We start from the raw sequence: 22,031 nt of genomic DNA on the forward strand, positions 1-22,031 counted from the left end.
CATACAGATAGAGTTAGAGGTTCAACTATAGCTAACTTTATTGTATGCTTGAATTGAAATAGAAGACTTGTATATATTTTGGTTTTGTTTTACTTTTTGTTGGATTGCTTTACTTTGATTAAATTCAAGACTTGGTTTACACGTTAAACTATAACAATTTTCGATTTAAAAGCTTAAAGGTTAGGTGAACGATGGTTTTTTGATGCACAGGTCACAGAATTCTGGGGGTTTATTGGTCTGTTTCATATATTTCTTCGGTTGGCTCCAATGAATCGGTATGTTCGCGCGCGGGCTAGCTACTACTGGAGTACTGGGTCTATGAATATGGCTCTCTCATACATACTAAACTAGACTTATCATTTAAATATCATAATTTTGCAAATCTTTTTTGGCCAATTTGTTGGGTGCTGTTGACCGGTTGCATATCGCCCAAAACCAAGCATTTAATGGATTCATATTGGATAGGGAATGCAAAAAATTTGTTGTGTTATAAGAGAATGAGTTATTGTATCTAAAAAAAATTGTTAAGTTGAGTTTACACGGTATGGATTTTAACAAATAAAATATTGTTTTTTAATATAGATGTTTTACAATGGATAGTTTGACCAAATCAAACCTCACCCGCGGGAAGTCGCCCACTGCGCTCGGTCTCACTCAAAAAATGTTCTATAAATCTCTAAATATATAGTTGGGATGTATGTATTTTTATCTACGTCATGGTGTAAGTTTCATTAAAAACAAGTTGTGCTTCTGTGAAAGCATGAATGAACAGGTCATCAAATTTTTTGTAGGTTTGTTAGGACCGAAAGTTCCGTGATTAAACAGCAATGAACAAGAACAAGCATACACATAACAGTAATAATGAAGACCCATAACTATAGCCGGCGGAATCAACTATAATTACTAGGATACTAAAACAGTAAATGACAAAAGATCAATAAACTCAAAACACAAAATTTTTTTATTTATTAATCAATAAGGTACAAGGAAATATTATGGTTTGAAAGAATATCGACTCTGACTACAATGTGCTCAGGGAATAAAGTGTGCAGAGGTGTTCCATCAATGTGTCGTAGCATTCTATTTATAGGGTACCTCTCATTATTTCTAGAAACCATAATCATTATTGAAAACAGAATAAAATATAAGTGTAAATGGCAATGTTTTCAGACCTGGCCCGGGCGTCGACCCGGACGCCTTACCGAGTCAAAGGTCGGACCGACCCGAGAGGGCGGACCGGTGTTTGACCCGGATGATGTCATAAATAATTTAAATATATATATATATATATATATGTTTATATATATATATATATATATATATATATATATATATGTTTATATATATATATATAATTCATATACATATAAAAATTAATAATAACAAAAAATAATAATAATAACAAATTTTAATGTTTATTTATGTTTAATACATTGTTTTCTGAATATATATGATATATATTATCAATAAAGACAACAATAAAGCTTGGTTGGTTGGCTCATGGGTAATTATTAAAGATCTACCTAGGAAATGACCCAAGTTCGAATCCCACCATGCACATTTCATTTTAGATTTAATAAAAACTGGGTTTTACCGGTCGACCCGCCGGGTCACCGGGTCCGGACCAACCGCCACCCGCCCAACCCGGCCGGGTTTTTCAAAAACGGGTCAAATACCTCACCCGGCCCGGTTTTGAGACCGGGTCCCGGTCCGACCGGCCGGGCCGGGCCGGGTTTCAAAATAGTGGTAAATGGTCTTCGAGCAGACTTCGTCTTGACAAGCATGGCACCATCACTACTAGAAAAATGCTTTTAACGACACGCATTGCTTGTCATTAAATGATACAGATGACATGCAAATGCGTGTAGTTGATGGCCCAGTCATAAACAGAAAATGACATGCACTCGTGTGTCATGTTTATGACACGTATTAATGACAGACATTTGTGACACGCATTCATGACACGGTTTTATTACACTCATTTACGACACCAATTTATGACCAACACTTAAGCGTGTCATCGTGTGGTTTTTTAAAAATAATATATACGCACATGCATACGCACCTACACATAAGAAATGGAGTGAAATTATGGATTAATGGAGTTTCACTTTCACTTCTCGTTGTAAAAAAACTTCTGAAATTATCCAAAACCTATATATATATATATATATATATATATGGAGAGGATCATGAGAGAACTCCATTTTATGGAGAGAACTAGAGAACTAATAATGAAGTATTTTTAATTTAATTAAAAAAATATTTTTCAAATTTTTTTTCTTTCATCCTTCTTATATGTTGTTATTCTTCACCACAAAAAAATATAAAAATAAAAAAAATAAAAAAAATTAACGAGTAATGCATATATGCAATACACCGACTTTTTTATAATGCATATGTACAATAGTGAGCATTTTGATATTTGAAATAGTGTTGAATAACATATATATATATATATATATATATATATATATATATATATATATAGTTGTTTGTATTGTATATTTGCAATAGTGTTATATTATATACAAAAATTAAAAAAATCGATATAGTGCATATGTGCATTACTGTTGTATTACATATATGCAATAATGTATTTTGCATACAATTATTAGTGTTGTATTTGCATATATTCAATACTGTGTATTAGATAATGTATTTGTGTTGCATTATATGCAATAAAACACTATTTTATATATAAAATACACATTAATGCACATACGCATTAAATCGACGTTTTTTTATAATTTTTTTTATTTTTTTTATTTTTTATTTTTTTAGGAACAATATCATCTTATTAAAAGGAGGAAAGAAAAAAAATCATAAAATAATTTTTTAAAAATAGTTAAAAATAATTCTTTACTAGTTCTCTAGTTCTCTCTTTAAGAGGAGTTCTCTCTAAATCCCACCCCTATATATATATATAGGGGATAGATCTTGCGAGAAGTGATATTACAGCGAGAAGTGCGAAAAGTGAATGTATAACTCCATTAATCCCTAATTTCACTCCATTTCATATGATGTTACATACATATATGTAGGTTGGTTGTATTTATGTCTTAATTAAATATTCAAACCTACCTACAAACATATAAATGTACCGAGCCACATTCAAACCTATGTACCTACACACATACAAACATACATACACATATACAAACATACGTACACATATACAAACATGCGTACCTACAAACATACATATGCACCTACACAAAGCACCTACACATAAGAAAGGGAGTGAAATTAGGGATTAATGGAGTTACACCTTCACTTCTCGCTGTAAAAAAACTTCTGAAATGATCCAATACCTATATATATATATATATATATATATATGGAAAGGTTAAAATAAAAAACTCACTCCAGTTGTGAAAACCCAAAAAACTTTATATGGGCCATTGATCTTGATGAATGGATGGTTGAGATTGAATGATTAAAACAAGTACCAATTTCATATTAAATAAACCATTAAAAATGTATAAAAGGACAAGATTGACATTTTACATTTTGTAATTTATGTCACTTTCCAAGCTTCATCTAGATAATCTACACTATTAGTTTTAAGACTTTCAAAATTAATAGTCTCTCACATAATCCCCATAAACCATGTTGATCTTCTATTAGGTTTTAGAGAGAGAAACTTCAAAAAACCGTCACTCCACTCATACCTTCAAGACTTTCAGAATTCAAAAGTCTCTCACATTCATCTTCTATCAGGTTTTAAAGAGAGAAACTCAAAAAAAAGTATATCCCATGAATCCTCCTCGACACTAGTTCCCGCCGCAAGGTGATGACGACGGCGAAGGCCTTGGTGTATTGGAAAGTTCCATGTAGCGGCGATCGATCGTTTACAATTGATCTGGTGGTTTTTCTCTACAAAAGATTCAGATCTGGAGATTTTATATTGACAAAGTTCTGAACAAGAATTTATGGATGAAAGCTGCTGGGATCTCGTCTTTTTTAGTTTTTTTTCTTCTCTTTTTTAAGGTACTATGTTGAGAGAGTTCAGATCTGGTCATTTAGTATTTTTGTTTTTTGAGATATTTTTTGAAATTTTGTTTGGATTTGAATCTTATCTTATATTTTTTGAAATTTGTTATTTTAGAGTAGAAAAATAACTTCATTCTTCTGTTTATTGTTGGCCCTTAAAAAGATTCAAACTTTTTTGGTTTTGTTGAAATTCTTGAAGAAATCTTGAATTTTGTAATAAATCTTCATCTTATTTTTTGCTGGAAAATAAGACAGTGGAGTGGGGTGGTGTTCAGAGTTTATACTGGAAATATTATTATCCAGTTTTTTTTAAATATATACGTACATTTTTAAAACATATGTGACGCTTGTCTATAAACGTATGTTTTAATATGCAAAACATATGTTACGCTTGCCTATAAACATATGTTTTAATATGCAAAAATGTATATTTTTTTGTATCGGATTATTAATATTTAAGTGGAAAATTTTTATTATTTACATAACACATACATGCGTAAGAGAGAGTGAGAGACGGGTTATAAACATTTAATACGAGAGTGTGGGAGACAACTATTGTACCTTTAAGAAATCAATCAAATCAAGATCATTATTTTAACTATTACTTTTTTCTATATAACCATTATAAGGTAAAGGGTTTTAAATTTTTGAATAACCCCTATGAGGAGTTAATTATAGTGTGATAAAGTTAATTCAAAAGATAGTGTGAGAGACATGAACTGTACTTTTCAAAAATCAATTAAATCAAAGTCATTACTTTTACTCTTACTTTTTCATTACTTTATGTCATAATTATACTCTCTCTTACACATATCCAAACATTTTTATCACACACTTTATGTCATCATCACTCTCTCTCTCCTACACAAAAGTCACCATATTTCAAAGGGATAATTCCCAAAATGATCCTAAATAGGAGAGAGAAAAAAAAGATCCTAAATGGATCCACATTCCCAAAGTAACCCATGCAATATGTATTGGGCAGACGCTTTGGGAAAATAAACGACGAGATTTGAAATCCAATCAAAAGTTGACACTTGTAACGTTCTGACACACCAGACGAGATTTTTAAAAATCTCGTCTGTTCCGACCATATTCCTAACTAAATCCACTTTTTATAAAATAGTCCACCAAGACTGTTTAATAATGTTTCTTATATGGCCAGTCCATATTTTCTTTTTCTTGAGATTCGAGCTTTTTAAATTTGGTCTTTGTAGACGCATTTTCATTGAATGTCGTCTTCCAAGTTCATAATCCAAATTTTCTTTTTATAAGTTTTAAGAGTTTTAATATCGTCTCGACCAATAGGATTATTAGTATTCCGTCGTGACCGACCATATTTTTAATTATTCCGTCTACTCCGGCGATATTTTTAATTAAGTTTTAAGTGACCCCACTTTCATAAATAAGTATTGATCTTCTTCCTTGTTCTTCCATGTTCTTCGAATTTATCTTCAAACTTCTGTAATTATCTTGTTAATCTTCAATTAGGTTTCATGGAATTTGATAATATTGTAGTGTGTTATGGTGGTGAATGGCAAAACAATGATGATGGAAGTTGTGAATACGTTCCAACAAACTGTAAACGGGGAGGTGTGAATCTTGATTCAAACATCAACCCATCGAAGTTGTTGGGTTTACTTGAATCTCGGTTTAAGGTAACACACATTTCACGATTATCATGTAAGTTCTCAACGTACTTGTATCCCGTTGATATAGAATATGACTATGACGTGTCTCTATTTTTAAAACGGGCTGAAAAAGTGAACAATTCTGAAATAGTGTTCATGTATGTTGTTGGAGAGCATGGTGATTATATGTCATATGCTATCGTTGAGTTGAATGTCCTTCGGAAACCATGTATACCGGATTTGAATATATCAACTTATGAATATGATGATGTTGGTGGTAGTGGATGTGTAGATAGTCAAAAGTGTTTTGATTTGAATGATGATCCATCGGTACTCCTTGAAGATAGTTCTTATAAATCAAAGAAAAGAAAGGGTCGTATATTAGTTTGTTCATCTTCGCATCATTTACTCAAGAAAGTGTTTATGAAAAAAGAAGAGTTGCAACTTGAGTTAGGAATTATGGCACTAACTGAGGGGTTTGAGTTTATAACTTCGAAATCCAACAAACAACGTTTAGAAGTTCGTTGTAGATTTGAAGGTTGTGAATGGTTTTTGCGGTCACGTAGCATCAAAGATACCGAAGCATTTCATGTAACGTCATTTAATGACGTTCATACATGTTCTAAGACACAAATGCATCATAATCATCGTAATGCTAATAAGAAAGTGGTGGCTCATTGCATCAAGGGTTTGGTTGAGGACAGCACTAGGAACCTTAAAGGGAAGGATGTTGTGAACATTCTTGGTCAAAGATTCAATGCAAATTTATCCTACAAACAAGGTTGGAAAGGTAAAGTTTATGCGGAGAGTCTTTTTGTTGGTTCCTCCGAGGATTCATTTGGTAAACTTCCGATTTACTGTCACAATTTAGAGATTGCCAATCCTGGAACTCGTACTCATATATTAAGAGATGATTTAAATCGTTTTGAAATGCTATTTATTGCCATCGGTGCTTGTGTAACAAGCTTTATTAGGTGTTTGCGTCCGGTGATTATAATCGATGGGGCGCATCTAAAGGGTACTTTTAAAGGAACAATGTTTTTGGCGGTAGGTATGGATGGTAACAACCAAATATTTCCGATAGCATACGGTGTAGGGAAGAGTGAAAGCGGTGAATCATGGACATGGTTTTTAACAAAACTAAGAGAATGTGTCAGTGATCATCCAAACTTGGCAATAATTTCAGATCGGGCTAAGTCGATTGAGGTGGCCATATGTATTGTCAATATATTTCTCTTTTTCAACCCCAAAAAATAACGAATAAAACATTAGCAGTAAACAACAACGAACAACATCGATTGGTTCCATATCTTGTTTATTCATTAAGATTTCCTACAATGTCATCACCTTAATCTTTTCTCTAGTAAACTCAATTCTTTGAAAAAACTGTTTACTACCAACTCCAACATCACCCGGATTTGGACCACAGGTAAAACCCGTTACACATGTAAACTCTTTAGGACCAAAACGAACGGGATGTGAACCACCAACATTACAATATATCCCGTCATCTAAAGGATCAAATGTTACACTAGAGTCTTCTCGTTCTAAAAAAGCGTGCATTAACGGGTAGTCCGGCTTAGTTGCATTTACCTTAGTCCAGTGACAAAAACATTGTTGGTCCCAAAGGTCATTGAGAGTAGTAGAACCAGAACTCTCACGGGTTAGTACTTCTTTAATCAACTTCAAATCATTCCAAACAATTCTAGTGTGGCCAGATTTTTTCTGCATGTAAAAACATTATAGACTTAAAGTAGTTTCAAACAACATATTGGGATTTTAGATAATAATAACAAATTAGGGTTTAGTAGTATATAATTAGGGTTTGACATACCTCTTTCTGCTCAGAATCACCGCTTTTATCCAGGACATTCATGTTCTCCACATTAACAGTGTTCTCCAACTCATTGTTTGTGTCTTCCAGATTAGGATCAACCTCCGATACAACAAGATCCACAGAATCATCCTTTGACGGCTCTAACATGTTTTTTGAAGGAGGCAACAAGCATAAAACAAGAAGAATGTTTCAAACTCGGGATTTTGAAATATGAATTGAAAAGGGAGAGAATCTGTTGGAAAGCGATGGAAGGGAAGTGTGGGGGTGGTCCCGAGGTAAAAGATGAAAAGGGAAGTAAATGGACGCAATCGTTTATTTTTCCAAAAAAGGTGGGAGAATATCAAAGTTCTGGAAGGGCCAGGAGATATAAGGGAATATTTGGACGACCCGGAACACATTGGGTCATATTACAACTCCCCAAACAACATGGGCCAAGAATGTAACGGGCCCGACGAAATTTGTCCTTTAAATAACCATTCTTGATAGTTAGGGTATTCACAAGCCCAATTCTAATAACTTACGATGGCAAAATCATTGTTCAACAACCCGGAAAAAGGCTTACCTGCTCTTGATAAGTTTGACGACATAGAAACTTTCATAGAAGCTTTCAATGAAATCAACGTCGATAAGGAAAATGCTTCACCCCCAGTGGATAAACCTCAAACCGACAATCCGTTTGCAGTTTGGGATGGTGATGATTATGACGAAAATGCATTTTGGGAAGAAGCATTTAAAGACTTGAAGATCAATGAGAATAAGGCTGAAAAGAAAAGCACACAAGAAGATGAAAAAAAACCTTCAAAAGAAGAAAGTGTGGACTACATGGAAATCGACTGATGTAATTTTTATGTGTTGGAATTTGATGTTTTTTTTTCTTAGGGACTTGTTGGAATTGTAGTGTTGTAATGTATGAACTTTTCTAATGAAATATTATTATTTACTATTTTAGTGTTCTTATTTACTTTATTGTGATTTTAGTTGAAACTACATCAAACACCTATCTTGAAACACATAACATTAAACAAACAACACAAACACTTAATACATCAAAGATCTGATAACGATTACATAAACCCTAAAACCGAAACATTGAAGAACTAAGAAATACATCAACCAACAACATCAAACAACACTACATATTTCACAAACTTGAAACACAACACAATTTCATCAGTTTACGGGTTACGGGTATAAACCCAAACACCATTTGCTGCATCCCACACTTGATGAACCCGGATGGAGGTAAAAGGGTACATGATGTCTTGATTGGTGCTATCAAAATGAACAAGGTAGTCACTTTCACCAATTTTGCTAATAACCCTTCCAGTCCACCAACCGTCATTAGCATAAACATCCACCATCTCACCCAAAAGAAAACTGCTCACCTCAACAGATGCGGGTTCCGGACGTATTTTTTCAGCCTTCACAAACTCCCGAAGAGGCCCGGACGAATCATTTTCTAGTAGGGTACGGTATTGGACAATGTATTCATCTCCAAACGTGGAGATTATGTTACCGGCGTAGTACGAACCCAAAAACCCGGGACCCAAATCCGAAACCTCTACTCGATCTCCTCTCTTATACTTCATCTCGCTAAAGTGTAGTTATGAGATTGATGGATTATAGATGGTTATAGATATAAGAAGATGAAGATATAGATAGGAGAATAAAAGATGATTTGAACTTACAAGATAAGAAAATTTGGATTATGAACTTGGAAGACGACATTCAATGAAAATGCGTCTACCAAGACCAAATTTAAAAAGCTCGAATCTCAAGAAAAAGAAAATATGGATTGGCCAGATAAGGAACATTATTAAACCGTCTTGGTGGACTGTTTTATAAAAAGTGGATTTAGTTAGGAATATGGTCGGAACAGACGAGATTTTTAAATATCTCGTCTGGTGTGTCAGAACGTTTACAAGTGTCAACTTTTGATTGGATTTCAAATCTCGTCGTTTATTTTCCCAAAGCGTCTGGCCAGTACATATTACATGGGTTACTTTGGGAATGTGGATCCATTTAGGATCTTTTTTTCTCTCTCTCTCCTATTTAGGATCATTTTGGGAATTATCCCTATTTCAAAAATATACATTTCTCTTTCATCCTAACTCATTCCAGTCCACCATCTTCCTATTTTTCTTTATGATATCGACGGTGGTTTTCCGGCACTCTTTGGAGATTTGTCAGGTTTTAAACGAATATGTGTTTTCCCAGCACTCTTTGGAAATCCGTCACACCACAAGCCGATCTCTTATCGGGTTTCTGGTCTGGAAGTAATATAAAACATATGTTAATTGTATAAATAAAACATATGTTACTTGTTTAAAACATATGTTACTTGTTTAAAAACATATGTTAACTGTGTACAAACAGAATATTCTTGAATAAAAAATAATACTAAAATAGTTGTATTCTAAACCTATCTCACAAATAACCCTACAATTGGATCTCGCTTTACTTGCTTCTTGGATCACTACAACAAAAATGGCTTTTTAGTACGCACAAAAGCGTCACAAAATGCTATTTTATATGACCTTTCATTTAATAGGACCAACGAGAAAAGCATTTCATGTAAATGGGTCGTAATAAGTCTCGAAACTCAAAAAACGTTCTGATATCCCAAATAAGATTATGAAACCAATTTTATGGTCGCATAAAATATCCATTAACAACCCAAAAACGTCCCAATAAAAACATATTATGACACTTTTAAAATCTTTTAACATGTGATTACCCACCTTTAATCTTTTGATACACATACAAGCGTCCTTAAAAATTATTTATAAGACCCTTATGGTGTAACATTATAGGTACTTTAGTACCAAGAAAAAAATCATGATATCCCAAATAATATTATGAAACCAATTTTATGGTCGCATAATATATTCATTAACCCAAAAAGCGTCACAATAAAAACATATTATGACACTTTTACAATTTTTTGACATGTGCTTACCTAATCACTAGTACAAAAAAAGTGAGCAACTTTGACGTTTTTCAATCAAATATGACGGCAAATCAACCGCCTTAAATGACAAATAAAAACATAGATAGAACAAAAAAATGAGCAAATAAACAACATATCCAAACGATGAACCATTTTAAAAAATAGCTAGAACAGCTAAAGCATCCATCTTGACCATTAGTTAAATTATTCATTTATTTAACATACATATTATTAAAGCATTCAGTTTAACACAAATAAAAACAATCATCCAAAAACCTCCATGACTTCGTGCAACCACCTTTATCAGCCACAAACCTTCAATAGCACTAGCGTAAGCTAGAATTCTTTGCCACTGATCAAAACACAGAAAAATGTTTGTTAGTCACCATTAAAGGTTATTATAAAACAAGATCCCCTTGTTAAAATCAGGAAGCAATTGAAATAAATAAGTCATAATAGAGTTAACATTAATACAAAGCCCTTTGGTGCTTATAAAAAACCCGTAATAATATTGTGATATGTGTTGTCAAAAGCCCTTTAGTGCGTGTGGGCCTTGAGGTCAAATGAACGACATGTCAAAGTGGATGAATGTGTCAAAGTGACTTAACCATCCATGTAATTAACTCTCAATACAATAAATAGAGTGTGTATCGAGGGCCGAGTCTCACTCTCAAGTGTACTAAACAAATAATTTATAGAAAATGAAAAAAAAAATTAACACTTATAAGAGAGTAGATTACTAATATACTGACCTTCATCCATCCTCCTAATCCTTGCCATCACACAATGACATAAACACCTAGAAAGCTTGCTCTTAAATTTATAATTTCACCTTGACAAACCATTCTTATTTTATTTATTAGCTAAAACATAAAGATAGAAACAAGTTAGATTACAAATTAATATATTAAACATATAAATAAATAGAATGGTATAGCATATACTTACCATATGTTCTCTGTTACAACCCACAAAATCATGCATAACCCATCATAAAACAATAGCGACACTCTCATCCGTTAGATTATTAACATCACTAAATAATTAATTAAATTAACCAGTTAGTAAATTAAAAAAAAAAAAGAAAAAACCACACTCTCATCCGCTAGCCATCATACATCAGCATATATCCATATATATACATACAACAGCATACATGACAAAAAAAGAGGAAAAAAAAAGAAGGTAGCTGTCATGTGAAATAAGTTTGAATCAGAGCCGGCTATAGGGTATGGCGGGGTAGTCGACGGCTATAGGCCCGACACCCCGCTAGGCCCGATTTTTTTTTTTTTAAATTATATTTACCTTTATGAAAAAATATATGTATATTCAATGTTTCAACACAATTGCATTAATTTCACTTTGATCTCACTAATTAAGTTATGCAAATTACATAAGAGTTAAGAAAACTCAAATTCTAGGATTAGGAAAAACTTAAATAAAACTATATTGCATTGCCTTCATGTTCATGTCAAAGTCATTCGGCTTGATTAAATTAACCTAAAGGAGACCCGTATCATTGACCCGATATCTTTAACTGTTGGCATAATGGCTAGTGAATTCAAACTCGCTAGGGATCATCCATCATAACTATAAATACATCAACAGCATGGATTAAGAAATATACATGCAAAAGCGATATTGCTTATAGCGGGTCACCCAAACCTGCGTAGAAGATGTCAAAATAATAACCAAAAAAAGTATTAAAAAAACTCCTAATAAAGCTTCTAAAATGAATTTAGGGTCATAACTATTAATAAGAAAAAGTAGAAAACGATCTTGAAACGTGGCTTATTTGTTGTTCAGAAAATTTGTCTAGTTCTAACCAAAAAAAAAATTAACTTGGTTGCCTATTAATATAAATGTTCTTTGTCAATATCCTTTTGGTCATTAAAAGTTCAATAACATGAAAAAAATTAGTCAATTGATTGGTGTTCCATCTGATATGTAATTGTCGAAGATATAAGCACTACTTGATTGGTAAATAAGAAACTTTAACAAAATAGAAGCACATTTGGATTCACATTGACAAAAGGATTGTAATGTTGGGAACCATATCAGGCAAACTGACCTACATAGTAGATGGAGGCTGCAATGATTGAGATCCTGCTGCTTTCCTAAAATTGAAGATTTAAAAACACAACAATTAGTAGTTAGAATAATATCCATTAATTTAAGAATGCTCACATCAATTGTAATTTATGTTTCCTACCAATGTGCATATTCACTAAGTAACGCATTGACCATAAGACCTTGGATTTAACTATTTAAAATACATATAAGTAGTAAGCCTACGAACAACCAATACAAAGCTGAAAGTTAAGAAAGTCAAATATAAGCAAAATTATAGTGTGAAGCCTTTTAAGTTTTAACAAAGAACAAAAGGAAGTTAAATTATTGTTGCTACATTAAAATCAAAATGCAAGTAGCAATGAGATATATGCAAATCTATATGTACTTAAATAGGAGCTTCATTGCCTTTCAAACTGTAATATTTGTTATTATTTACCATACATGCATAAAGCAGATCATACCTCATAAGTTAAAAAAAAAAAAAAAAGCAACTACTTGGAAAACACAATAGACTTTATCAAAAAACCAAATTTAAATGATGAAATACTGAAACTGAAATTGCAAGATGATGAAATTGTACCCACAAATCGATGTTCTCTATAAAAAAGTGTGTGGTGACGGTGCGCCTATATTTTGTTGAACACATCTGTAAAAATCAACAGAGAAGAATAACACCTAAGATTAATCAGATTATAGTAGAAATCATGCCGTCTTAGGTTTTTGAAAACAGCGACAAAAAGGGGTTTCAGCAATACCTGAAAGATTTCAATTGCTGTTCCATAATCAACAATAACAACAATGAAGTGGCGAATTTATTGATCACCACTAAACTGTTAACTTAGTCTCACATAACCGCATGAATCAAGTAAAAAGAATATGAAGCAGCTAAGAAAAAATCACCTAACTTCCAAATAAACATGGAATTAAAGTAATATTTTTATCATTTTCTTCAGGTAGCAAACTTAAATTCACAATTCCAAAACCCTAGAAATCAGCACTGAAGGTATGAAAAATCTAGTACAAAACGAAAATAGGCCCGAAATAGAGTGAATCAAAGCATATTAAAACCATACCTCACGGATTTAGCCGGAAGAACAATCATCAAAGAAGGAAACCTAATCTCCTCCACCATCATCAAAGTCATCGTGTTCTTCTTTTTCGTTTATAGAATTCGCGGCTACGATTACAAACCATAACAAAGACGAAAACCACCCAAGCCAAAGAAGACATTCACCTGATTTCAAGTGGAAGGCAGGTGATTCGAAGAGTGGATTTGACAAGGCTAGTTTGTTTTGAAGATGAGTTGGTAAAGATAATCGAGTGAGTCCGTAATGAAAATGAACATAAGATTGGCTTTTCAGCATATTAAAGAGGTGTATAGAAGCATACAATGGCAACCTTGACCCAAACCATTTAAATGGATTAATTTGGTTGTTTTAAAATTCAAAATTGGTTGATTTGGGTCATAGTTTTTAATTAAATTGGTCAAAATGGGTTACTTGAAATTTTACATTCTTATTTTCGGGTCAAAATTGGTTGACAAATTTAACTATATGGGTCGATGTGGGTTAGTTTCTTAAGGAAAAGTGGCATGTTCGGGTTGAAATGGGTTTTAGATTGGAACGAGATCAGTTTAGGTTTCGGCTCAGATCAGGTTTCGTGCCGACACGAGTTTTAGCACTGGACGGATTGGGTTTCGGTTTCTTTAGAGTTTTCGCACTAGACGGGTCGATTTTGGTTTTTGTTTCGTTTTCATCGACTTTTCAGTTGCGGTTAATTTGTCGGTTTTTTATGGATGAACGAGGACAACGGCGAAAACATTTTTGTTTTTTGTACTTTTTTTTGTTTTTTATTTATATTTTGAGTTATGATTTTATTGTTTTTTTTTTGAATTTCTTTTGAGGGGTTTTGATATTAATAAAAACTCTAAAAAAATTAATAAAAAAAATAATAACTCAAAATATAAAACAAAAACAAAAAAAGTAAAAAAACTAAAAAGTTTCATCTGTTGTCCTCGTTAAAAAAAAAACCTACAAATTAACCGAAACTGGAAAGTCGATGAAAACGAAATAAAAACATGTTGTAACAATCTGTTAAGTACTGAAATGAACTGAAAAATCGCTTAAACGAGCTGTTAGGTGCTGAAACGAAATGAAAAATCGCTTAAACGAGCTGTTAGGTGCTGAAACGAACTGAAAAATCGCTTAAACGAGCTGTTAGGTGCTGAAACGAACTAAAAAATCGCTTAAACGAGCTGTTAGACGCTGAAACGAAATGAAAAATCGCTTAAACGAGCTGTTAGCTGCTGAAACGAACTGAAAAATCCCTTAAACAAGCTGTTAGGTGATGAAACGAACTGAAAAATCGATTTAACGAGCTGTTAGGTGATGAAATGAACTGAAAAATCGCTTAAACGGGCTGTTAGGTGCTGAAATGAACTAAAAAATCACTTAAACGTGCTGTTAGGTGCTGAAATGAACTGAAAAATCGCTTAAGCGAGATGTTAGATGCTGAAACAAACTGAAAAATTGTTAAACGAGTTGTTAGGTGCTGAAACAAACTGAAAAATCACTCTAACGAGCTATTAGGTGCTTAAATGAACTGAAAAATCGCTTAAACGAGCTGTTAGGTGCTGAAACGAACTGAAAAATTGCTTAAACAAGCTGTTAGGTGCTGAAACGAACTCAAAAATCGCTTAAACGAGCTTTTGCTGTTGAAACGAGATGTAACGTGTTGAAAACGCGCTAATTCGTTGGTAAAAAAAACTGTCCCGAAACCCGTTTTGACCCATTCCGACCTTGACCCGTTCTAACATGAACCTGTTGACCCTAACCCATTCCGACCCGAACCAAAACAACCCTTTTTTTAAGTGACCCTTTTCGACCCTAACCTGTTCTGACCCATGACCCGTTTCGGCCCAACTCAACCCATTTTCCACCTCTAGAAGCAGATGGGAAGACTTAATACACACGTGTACGGTTGAAAACATGAATTTTCATGAATAGTAACAAATATGAGTGAGGTAAATGTGAGTTTTTAATGTATATATATTATAATAGCACAATGATTAAGTGTCTTATAAAGTTTATGGTTATAACTCAAGTGTCAAGTGTCACAATAAGTTACGCTACAATGAAATTCTAGCGAATAAACGTACTATAAAACTGATGTTTTATAACTCATATATCAAGTTTTCTATTGCGGTGTATTACAATAACACCAAAATGGTTAAACGTCATGTAAAGGTTAAAACTATAAGACCCAAGTGTCATGTGTCATATTAAGTTATGTTATAATAAAATCTATCGAATAAGCGTCCTATAAAACATATGTTTTTTGACTATAATATCAAGTGTCCTATTACGATGTATTATAATAAGATCACAATGATTAAACGTCCTATAAAGGTTGAATTTATAAGACTCAAGTGTCAAGTGTCCTGTTAAGTTATGTTATAATAAAATTCTAGTGAATAAACGTCCTATAAACCAGATGTTTTATGACTAAAATATCAAATGTCATATTACGGTGTATTATAATAACACCATAATGATTATGCATCTAATAAAAGGTTAAAATTATATGACTATAGTGTAAAATTCCCTATTAAGTTATGTTCTTATATAACTTCGACTAGAAAGGGTCCTATAACACCGAACATTTATGACTTAACTACAAAGTGTCATATTAAGTTATGTTATAATAAGACCTCCAGTGATAAAGTGTCATATTACATTACTACATAATGGGACACCAACAACTACATGTCTTATAGATTACGTTATTAAGATTTACATTTTAAGTGTCTTATTAAGTTATATGATAATACGACCCCAAAGAATCATCCATCCTATTATATAACTGTTTAGGACACCGGTTCTGTAGCGTATATTGTAAAAGGACCCCAAATGTTCATTTGTCCTATTAAATAGATTTTTGAACCCTATTTTACAAGCGTCCCACACAAAAGGTCCTAAAAAGCCCTTTTTGTTGTAGTGGATCTTCCAGACATCATAAACTTACTGTCACCATAACTACAAGCTAACAAGTCCAATAATTAGTTTACCTATACACAAATCCATACCAAAAACACTCATATGGATTCATATTGTTAAAAAGAAAAAAGATAATGAAAAATCAAAAATACAATCCTTTATATTTTTAAAAGAAGAAAAAAAGAATATACCATCTCCTATAAACAAATCAATACCAAAATACACACTTATATGTATTCTTTATGATAAAAAGAAAAAAAATAGTGAAAAAGAAAAAATACAATCCTTTAAATCTTGAAAAGGGAGAAAAGAAAAAGCATCTCTTATATATAAATCAATACCACAAAATACACTAATATGAATTCTTATTAATAAAAAGGAAAAAATAATAAAAAAGTAAAAATACAATCATTTAGATCTTGAAAATGAAAAAAGGATAAAACATCTTATCTTGAAAAAAAATCAAAGATTTACCTAATACATTTCATTCAAAAGGAAAAAAAAAGGGGGGGAGGAAGAGTAAAGATCTATCAAACATAAAAGATCTATAAAAAAATACATCAAAGACATACCATTACTTATGGGTGAAAAGGAATAAAAAAGAAAAATAAATAAAAGAAAGAAAGTAGCCTTCAGATCGTTAAAAAAAACATTAAAAATCTACCAAAATTTCAAGTTGATCGGATCCGATTTGCATGTTCCGACCTACCGTCGCCGACCTGCCGCCGTTTCTCATCCACTGCAACAAACCTTCAGTCTTATTTAACCACGGTTTATTGTTTCTTGGAATGAATTGTTTCTTGGAATATTGAAAATCAATTGTTGATGTAAGTTAGAAATGAAAATGGAGCTTGAAAGAGAGAGAGAGAGAGAGAGATGAAGATGAAGATAATATTTTGATATTGGTGATAAAGATGGATGTGTCAAATCCATATCAAAAAGGAGAGAGAAGGGGCATGGTTAAAATGTCTAAAATACCCCTTTCGTTTATAAAATATAAACCTAAGAAACACAGATGTGGCACATCTTGAACCACACAATCAAGTTTCCATGGTTTTATCATCTCAAACAAGTTTTCTCCTTATACTTCCCATACATATATATATATATACACACACACATATATATATATATATATATATATATATATATATATATATATATATATAGGGTAAGGATCCTAAGAGAACCCTTTGCAAATTGAGAACTTTGAAAACCATTTTGGACCACTAAAAACACATTTAAAAAAATATTTAAAAAAATCATAAAACAAAAAATAATAAAAATTTTAAAAAAGTAAAAAAACCAAAATTCTTATATTTCATTCCGGTTTCATTAAAAAAAACAAAAAAACGTCGTATTATACACATTTGTATAATTTTATATAATCTTTAGTTACGTAATATACACATATGTACAGTATCATTTATCTTAAATTATACACATGTGTACGAAAAAAACATCTAAATGTACATATAGGTATATATTATACATATGTGTATATAATTTAGCTAAACCGAGTTTTTTTAATGAAACCGGGATGATAAAATAATTATTTTGGTTTTTTTACTTATTTTATTTTATTTTTTATTTTTATTTTATGATTTTTTTTATTTATGGGTTTTTTGTGATATAAAATGGTTCTCATAGTTCTCAATTTCAAAAAGGTTCTCTCATGATCTTGATCCTATATATATATATATATATATATATATATAGAAAGAGAGAGAGAAAATGGTTCAAATAAGAATAAAGAGATTTCTAGGAATGATAAGATTACTCCTATTAGCAATCTCACAATCTCAATATTACATTATAAAGTTAATTTCTCTCTCTCTCCAATCTACATAATTTAACTCATCCCAATCTTTTATACACATTCACAACCCATCCCAACTTAAAAAAAATTTTTTTTTAACGGAGTCTGTTTTTAATAAAATTTATATCGGAATGTTCATAATTTTTTTAAGAAATATCGTGTATTTAATTATTTTTTTTAGTTAGAATATTAAAAGTTAATTAAATAATTAAGTTATCGGGGCTTAGTTTTGCAATCTAGGTTTTCTTCACCAACCTAGATTGCCAATCTAGATTGCATTATTTTCTTTTTTCAATTTTTTTTTAACTTTGGACATACCAATCTCATTATGAGATTGCCAATGGGAGTAGTCTAAGAACCAACAAATTTTTGACATTTGGCATTATAAATTATGATGAAAGAACAATTTTATGAAAGAAAAAATTACAATTTTTGTCTTTTTGAATATCCAATATTATGGAATGGGTCCTTTTTGAAAAAGACTTTTACTCTTTATCCTTTATTTGGATTTTTGTCTCGGTTTATGTAACATCCCTAAATTTTTCATACCAATTTTGTCAATTTGGGAAGTTTAGGGACCAATTAGTCATTTAGCTAAAGATATGTGGAATCGACACATGTCCTATGACTCATAACCATGAAAAAGACACATGTCACATGGTGGCAGCATGGAAGGACACATGTCAACATGTAACCACATGTATCCTCACAAAGTGACATGTGGCTAATGACTAATCAATTATAATGCCACATGTCAACACCATATAGCACGACTCATCATCAAGAATGACACATGTCGCATGGTGGAGATTCGCGGTCCGACCGAGGATGGCTATAAATAGTGAAAATGGGCTCCTTATTGTGACATCCAAAAAAACACAAAACCACTTTCACTTTCTCGTAGTTCGTGCCATCGAGTTGGAGTCCTGACGCCAATCTAGATTTTCGACGTTTCATACCCCAACACCGTACATATAGTCGAAGTATTCCTCATTCGTCCTTAAGCGTTATACCCATTTTAAGGTAAGAGTTATGGTTAAGATATTCTATTTCATTTCTTAGATCTTAGTCGATGGTATAGCCTAAATCTTGAAAAGTTTATTGATATATTTAAGCTTTTATATATATAAAGACTTACAAAATAAACGTTTCTTTATTATTAAGAAACATAAAATTTTACATTCAACTGTTATTTATTATTGTAAGTAACACATACATATTTTTCTCGGCTATAGAACGTCGAAGAAAGGGAACTCGAATATCGAAGTTAACAGCGGACCCTCGAGGAACACAAGAGGGAGATTAAAGAAAACGACTGTTAATCATGAAACCGATGCTACCCCTATAAACGAAGGTCAATTTGTTCGAAAGGAGGAGATGCAACATCTAATTACTAAAGGAATTGCTGAAGCTTTACCAGTCATGCTCAAAGCTATAAAAGAACAAGAATCTTTGGGCAAGGAATTGTATAACAAGTTAGAAAGAGATGAAGAAGAGTATGCCAGCTCTAATGCTGATAGTGACTTTGAAGAAGAAAAGCCTAAGAAAAAGAAGGCTAAACATCAAAGATGTACATACCGTGCATTCCAAGGATGTAAACCAACTGAATTTGGTGGTAATGAAGGTGCAATAGCGACACTGCACTAGATAGAGAAGATTGAGAAAGTGTTAGCCATTAGCAAATGTGCTAACGAGGATAAAGTGCTGTATGCTTCCAACTTATTTAAAGATGAAGCATTGGAATGGTGGGACTCTATCATTCAAGCCAAGGGAAGCACAGATGCTTACTCCATGGAATGGAAAGAATTTATTGGCATGATTACCCGAAAATTTTGCCCTAAATATGAACAAGAGCAGATGAAGGAAAATTTTCTAAATTTGAAAATGGAAGGTTCTGATCTAAAAGACTATAACTCCAAATTCTTTGCATACTCAAGGTTGGTACCCCAGTTGGTAACACCTGAGTCAGAGAAAATCAATCAATACATTTGGGGTTTAAATAGTAAGATCAGGGATGTGGTTAAGGCAGCAATGCCGACCACAATGGATTTAGCGACAGAGCTAGCGGGAGTCCTAACTGAAGGAATGATGAGAACACTGAAGGAAAAAGAAAAGAATAAGGTAACTAAGAAGGTGGAAGAGAGTTTAAAAATGAAGAGTGAATCAAATAAATCTGATAAGAGATCAAGTAAGAAGGTGTTTCAACCTTCAATCCCTGAATGCAAGGCTTGCAAACGGAGGCATTTAGGAAAATGCTGGTTTGAGAAATTTTGCAAATATTGCAACATTTCTGGTCATTCAACTGAGGAATGCTACACCAAGAATAAAGACATTACATGTTTTGGCTGTGGTAAGAAGGGGCACGTCAAAACAACATGTCTAAAGTTGAACCAAGTCGGTGGAAGTGGCACCAAGACTGGCGGAGGTGCAAGGAAAGGACATGCACGAGCGTTCGTTCTTAACACTAGTGAAGCCGCAGAGATACCAAATGTTATTACCGGTACGTTTCCTGTAAATAATACGTATGCTAGGGTTTTATTTAATTCTGATGCAAATCAAAGTTTTATAGATTATAAATTCAGTAGTCTATTAAATAAACCCTTAGCAAAGTTAGACCAAACCTACGACATCGAAACAGCAAACGGAGAACTAGTCAAGATATCTGAAGTATTAGAACATGGTGAAATTACCTTGGCAGGACATATCACTCCTGTGCGCTTATTGCCCATGGCACTAGCAGGATTTGATGTAGTTCTCGGTATGGATTGGTTAGTTAATAATCAAGCTCGTATCATTTGCCACAAAAAGATTATAGAAATTCATACACCAAAAGGAGAAAATATTCAAATTGACGGAGACAAAAGTGTGGATCATGTTAGTATAATCTCGATGATTAAAGATATCAAATGCCTAAGAAATGGATGTTTAGCATTCATGGCATGTGTGATCAAAGAGCCAAAGTAGAATCAGATCGAGGACGTGCCAGTAGTTAAGGAGTACGTAGATGTATTTCCATAGGAACTACCAGGAATCCCTCCAGATAGAGAAGTGGAGTTTAGAATTGATCTGTTACCGGGTACAACTCCAATTGCTAAATCCCCATACAGATTGGCACCAACGGATATGCAAGAGTTAAAGAAACAGTTGAATGAACTTTTGGAGAAGGGATCATTCGACTTAGTTCTTCACCATGGGGAGCTCCAATATTATTCGTGAAGAAGAAAGACAGATCGATGAGAACGTGCATAGATTACCGAGCCTTGAACAAAGCAACTATTAAAAATCGATACCCGCTACCAAGAATAGACGATCTCTTTGATTAACTACAAGGAGCGAGTTTCTTTTCGAAGATTGATTTACGTTCAGGCTATCATCAACTAAAGGTGCAAGAAGAAGATATACCCAAAACAGCTTTCAAAACAAGGTATGGACATTATGAGTTCACGGTTATGCTGTTTGGACTTACTAATGCTCCATCCGCATTCATGGATATGATGAATAGAATTTGTAAACCCTATTTAGATAAATTTGTAATTGTATTCATCGACGATATACTTATTTATTCTAAATCAGAGGAGGATCACAAAGTTCACCTTAGAATTTTACTTGAACTACTTAGAAATAAGAAACTGTATGCTAAATTCTTCAAATGTGAATTTTGGCTCCACGAAGTACAATTTCTTGGACATGTGGTCAATGAAAAGGGCATACAAGTAGATCCTGCAAAGAT

General features: G+C 32.8%; 2 protein-coding genes across 2 annotated transcripts; one reads left to right on the forward strand and one right to left on the reverse strand.

Moving 5' to 3' along the window:
• Nucleotides 1-8,639: 8,639 nt before the first annotated feature.
• Nucleotides 8,640-9,053, reverse strand: LOC143600558 (protein AGENET DOMAIN (AGD)-CONTAINING P1-like). The gene has a single exon (XM_077078212.1). The coding sequence runs from the start codon at nucleotides 9,051-9,053 to the stop codon at nucleotides 8,640-8,642; it is 414 nt and encodes a 137-aa protein (XP_076934327.1).
• Nucleotides 9,054-19,678: 10,625 nt separating this feature from the next.
• On the forward strand, nucleotides 19,679-21,517 carry LOC143600560 (uncharacterized). The gene is made up of 3 exons (XM_077078213.1): nucleotides 19,679-19,855; nucleotides 19,949-21,175; nucleotides 21,320-21,517. The coding sequence occupies exons 1-3, from the start codon at nucleotides 19,679-19,681 to the stop codon at nucleotides 21,515-21,517; spliced, it is 1,602 nt and encodes a 533-aa protein (XP_076934328.1).
• The last annotated feature ends 514 nt before the right edge of the window (nucleotides 21,518-22,031 follow it).

Source organism: Bidens hawaiensis, unplaced genomic scaffold, assembly GCF_021521415.1.
Source record: "Bidens hawaiensis isolate Kalapana, Puna unplaced genomic scaffold, B.hawaiensis_p1.1 tig00054282_1, whole genome shotgun sequence".
Lineage (NCBI taxonomy): Eukaryota > Viridiplantae > Streptophyta > Magnoliopsida > Asterales > Asteraceae > Bidens > Bidens hawaiensis.

Bases quoted from the DNA above. Each gene is read 5' to 3' on its own strand.
- LOC143600558 (XM_077078212.1), bottom strand. From the start codon at position 9,053: ATGAAGTATAAGAGAGGAGATCGAGTAGAGGTTTCGGATTTGGGTCCC.
- LOC143600560 (XM_077078213.1), top strand. From the start codon at position 19,679: ATGCAACATCTAATTACTAAAGGAATTGCTGAAGCTTTACCAGTCATG. The intron at 19,856-19,948 runs GCTAAACATCAA...ACACTGCACTAG, and splicing joins AAAAGCCTAAGAAAAAGAAG to ATAGAGAAGATTGAGAAAGT. The intron at 21,176-21,319 runs GTTAGTATAATC...GTATTTCCATAG, and splicing joins GAGACAAAAGTGTGGATCAT to GAACTACCAGGAATCCCTCC.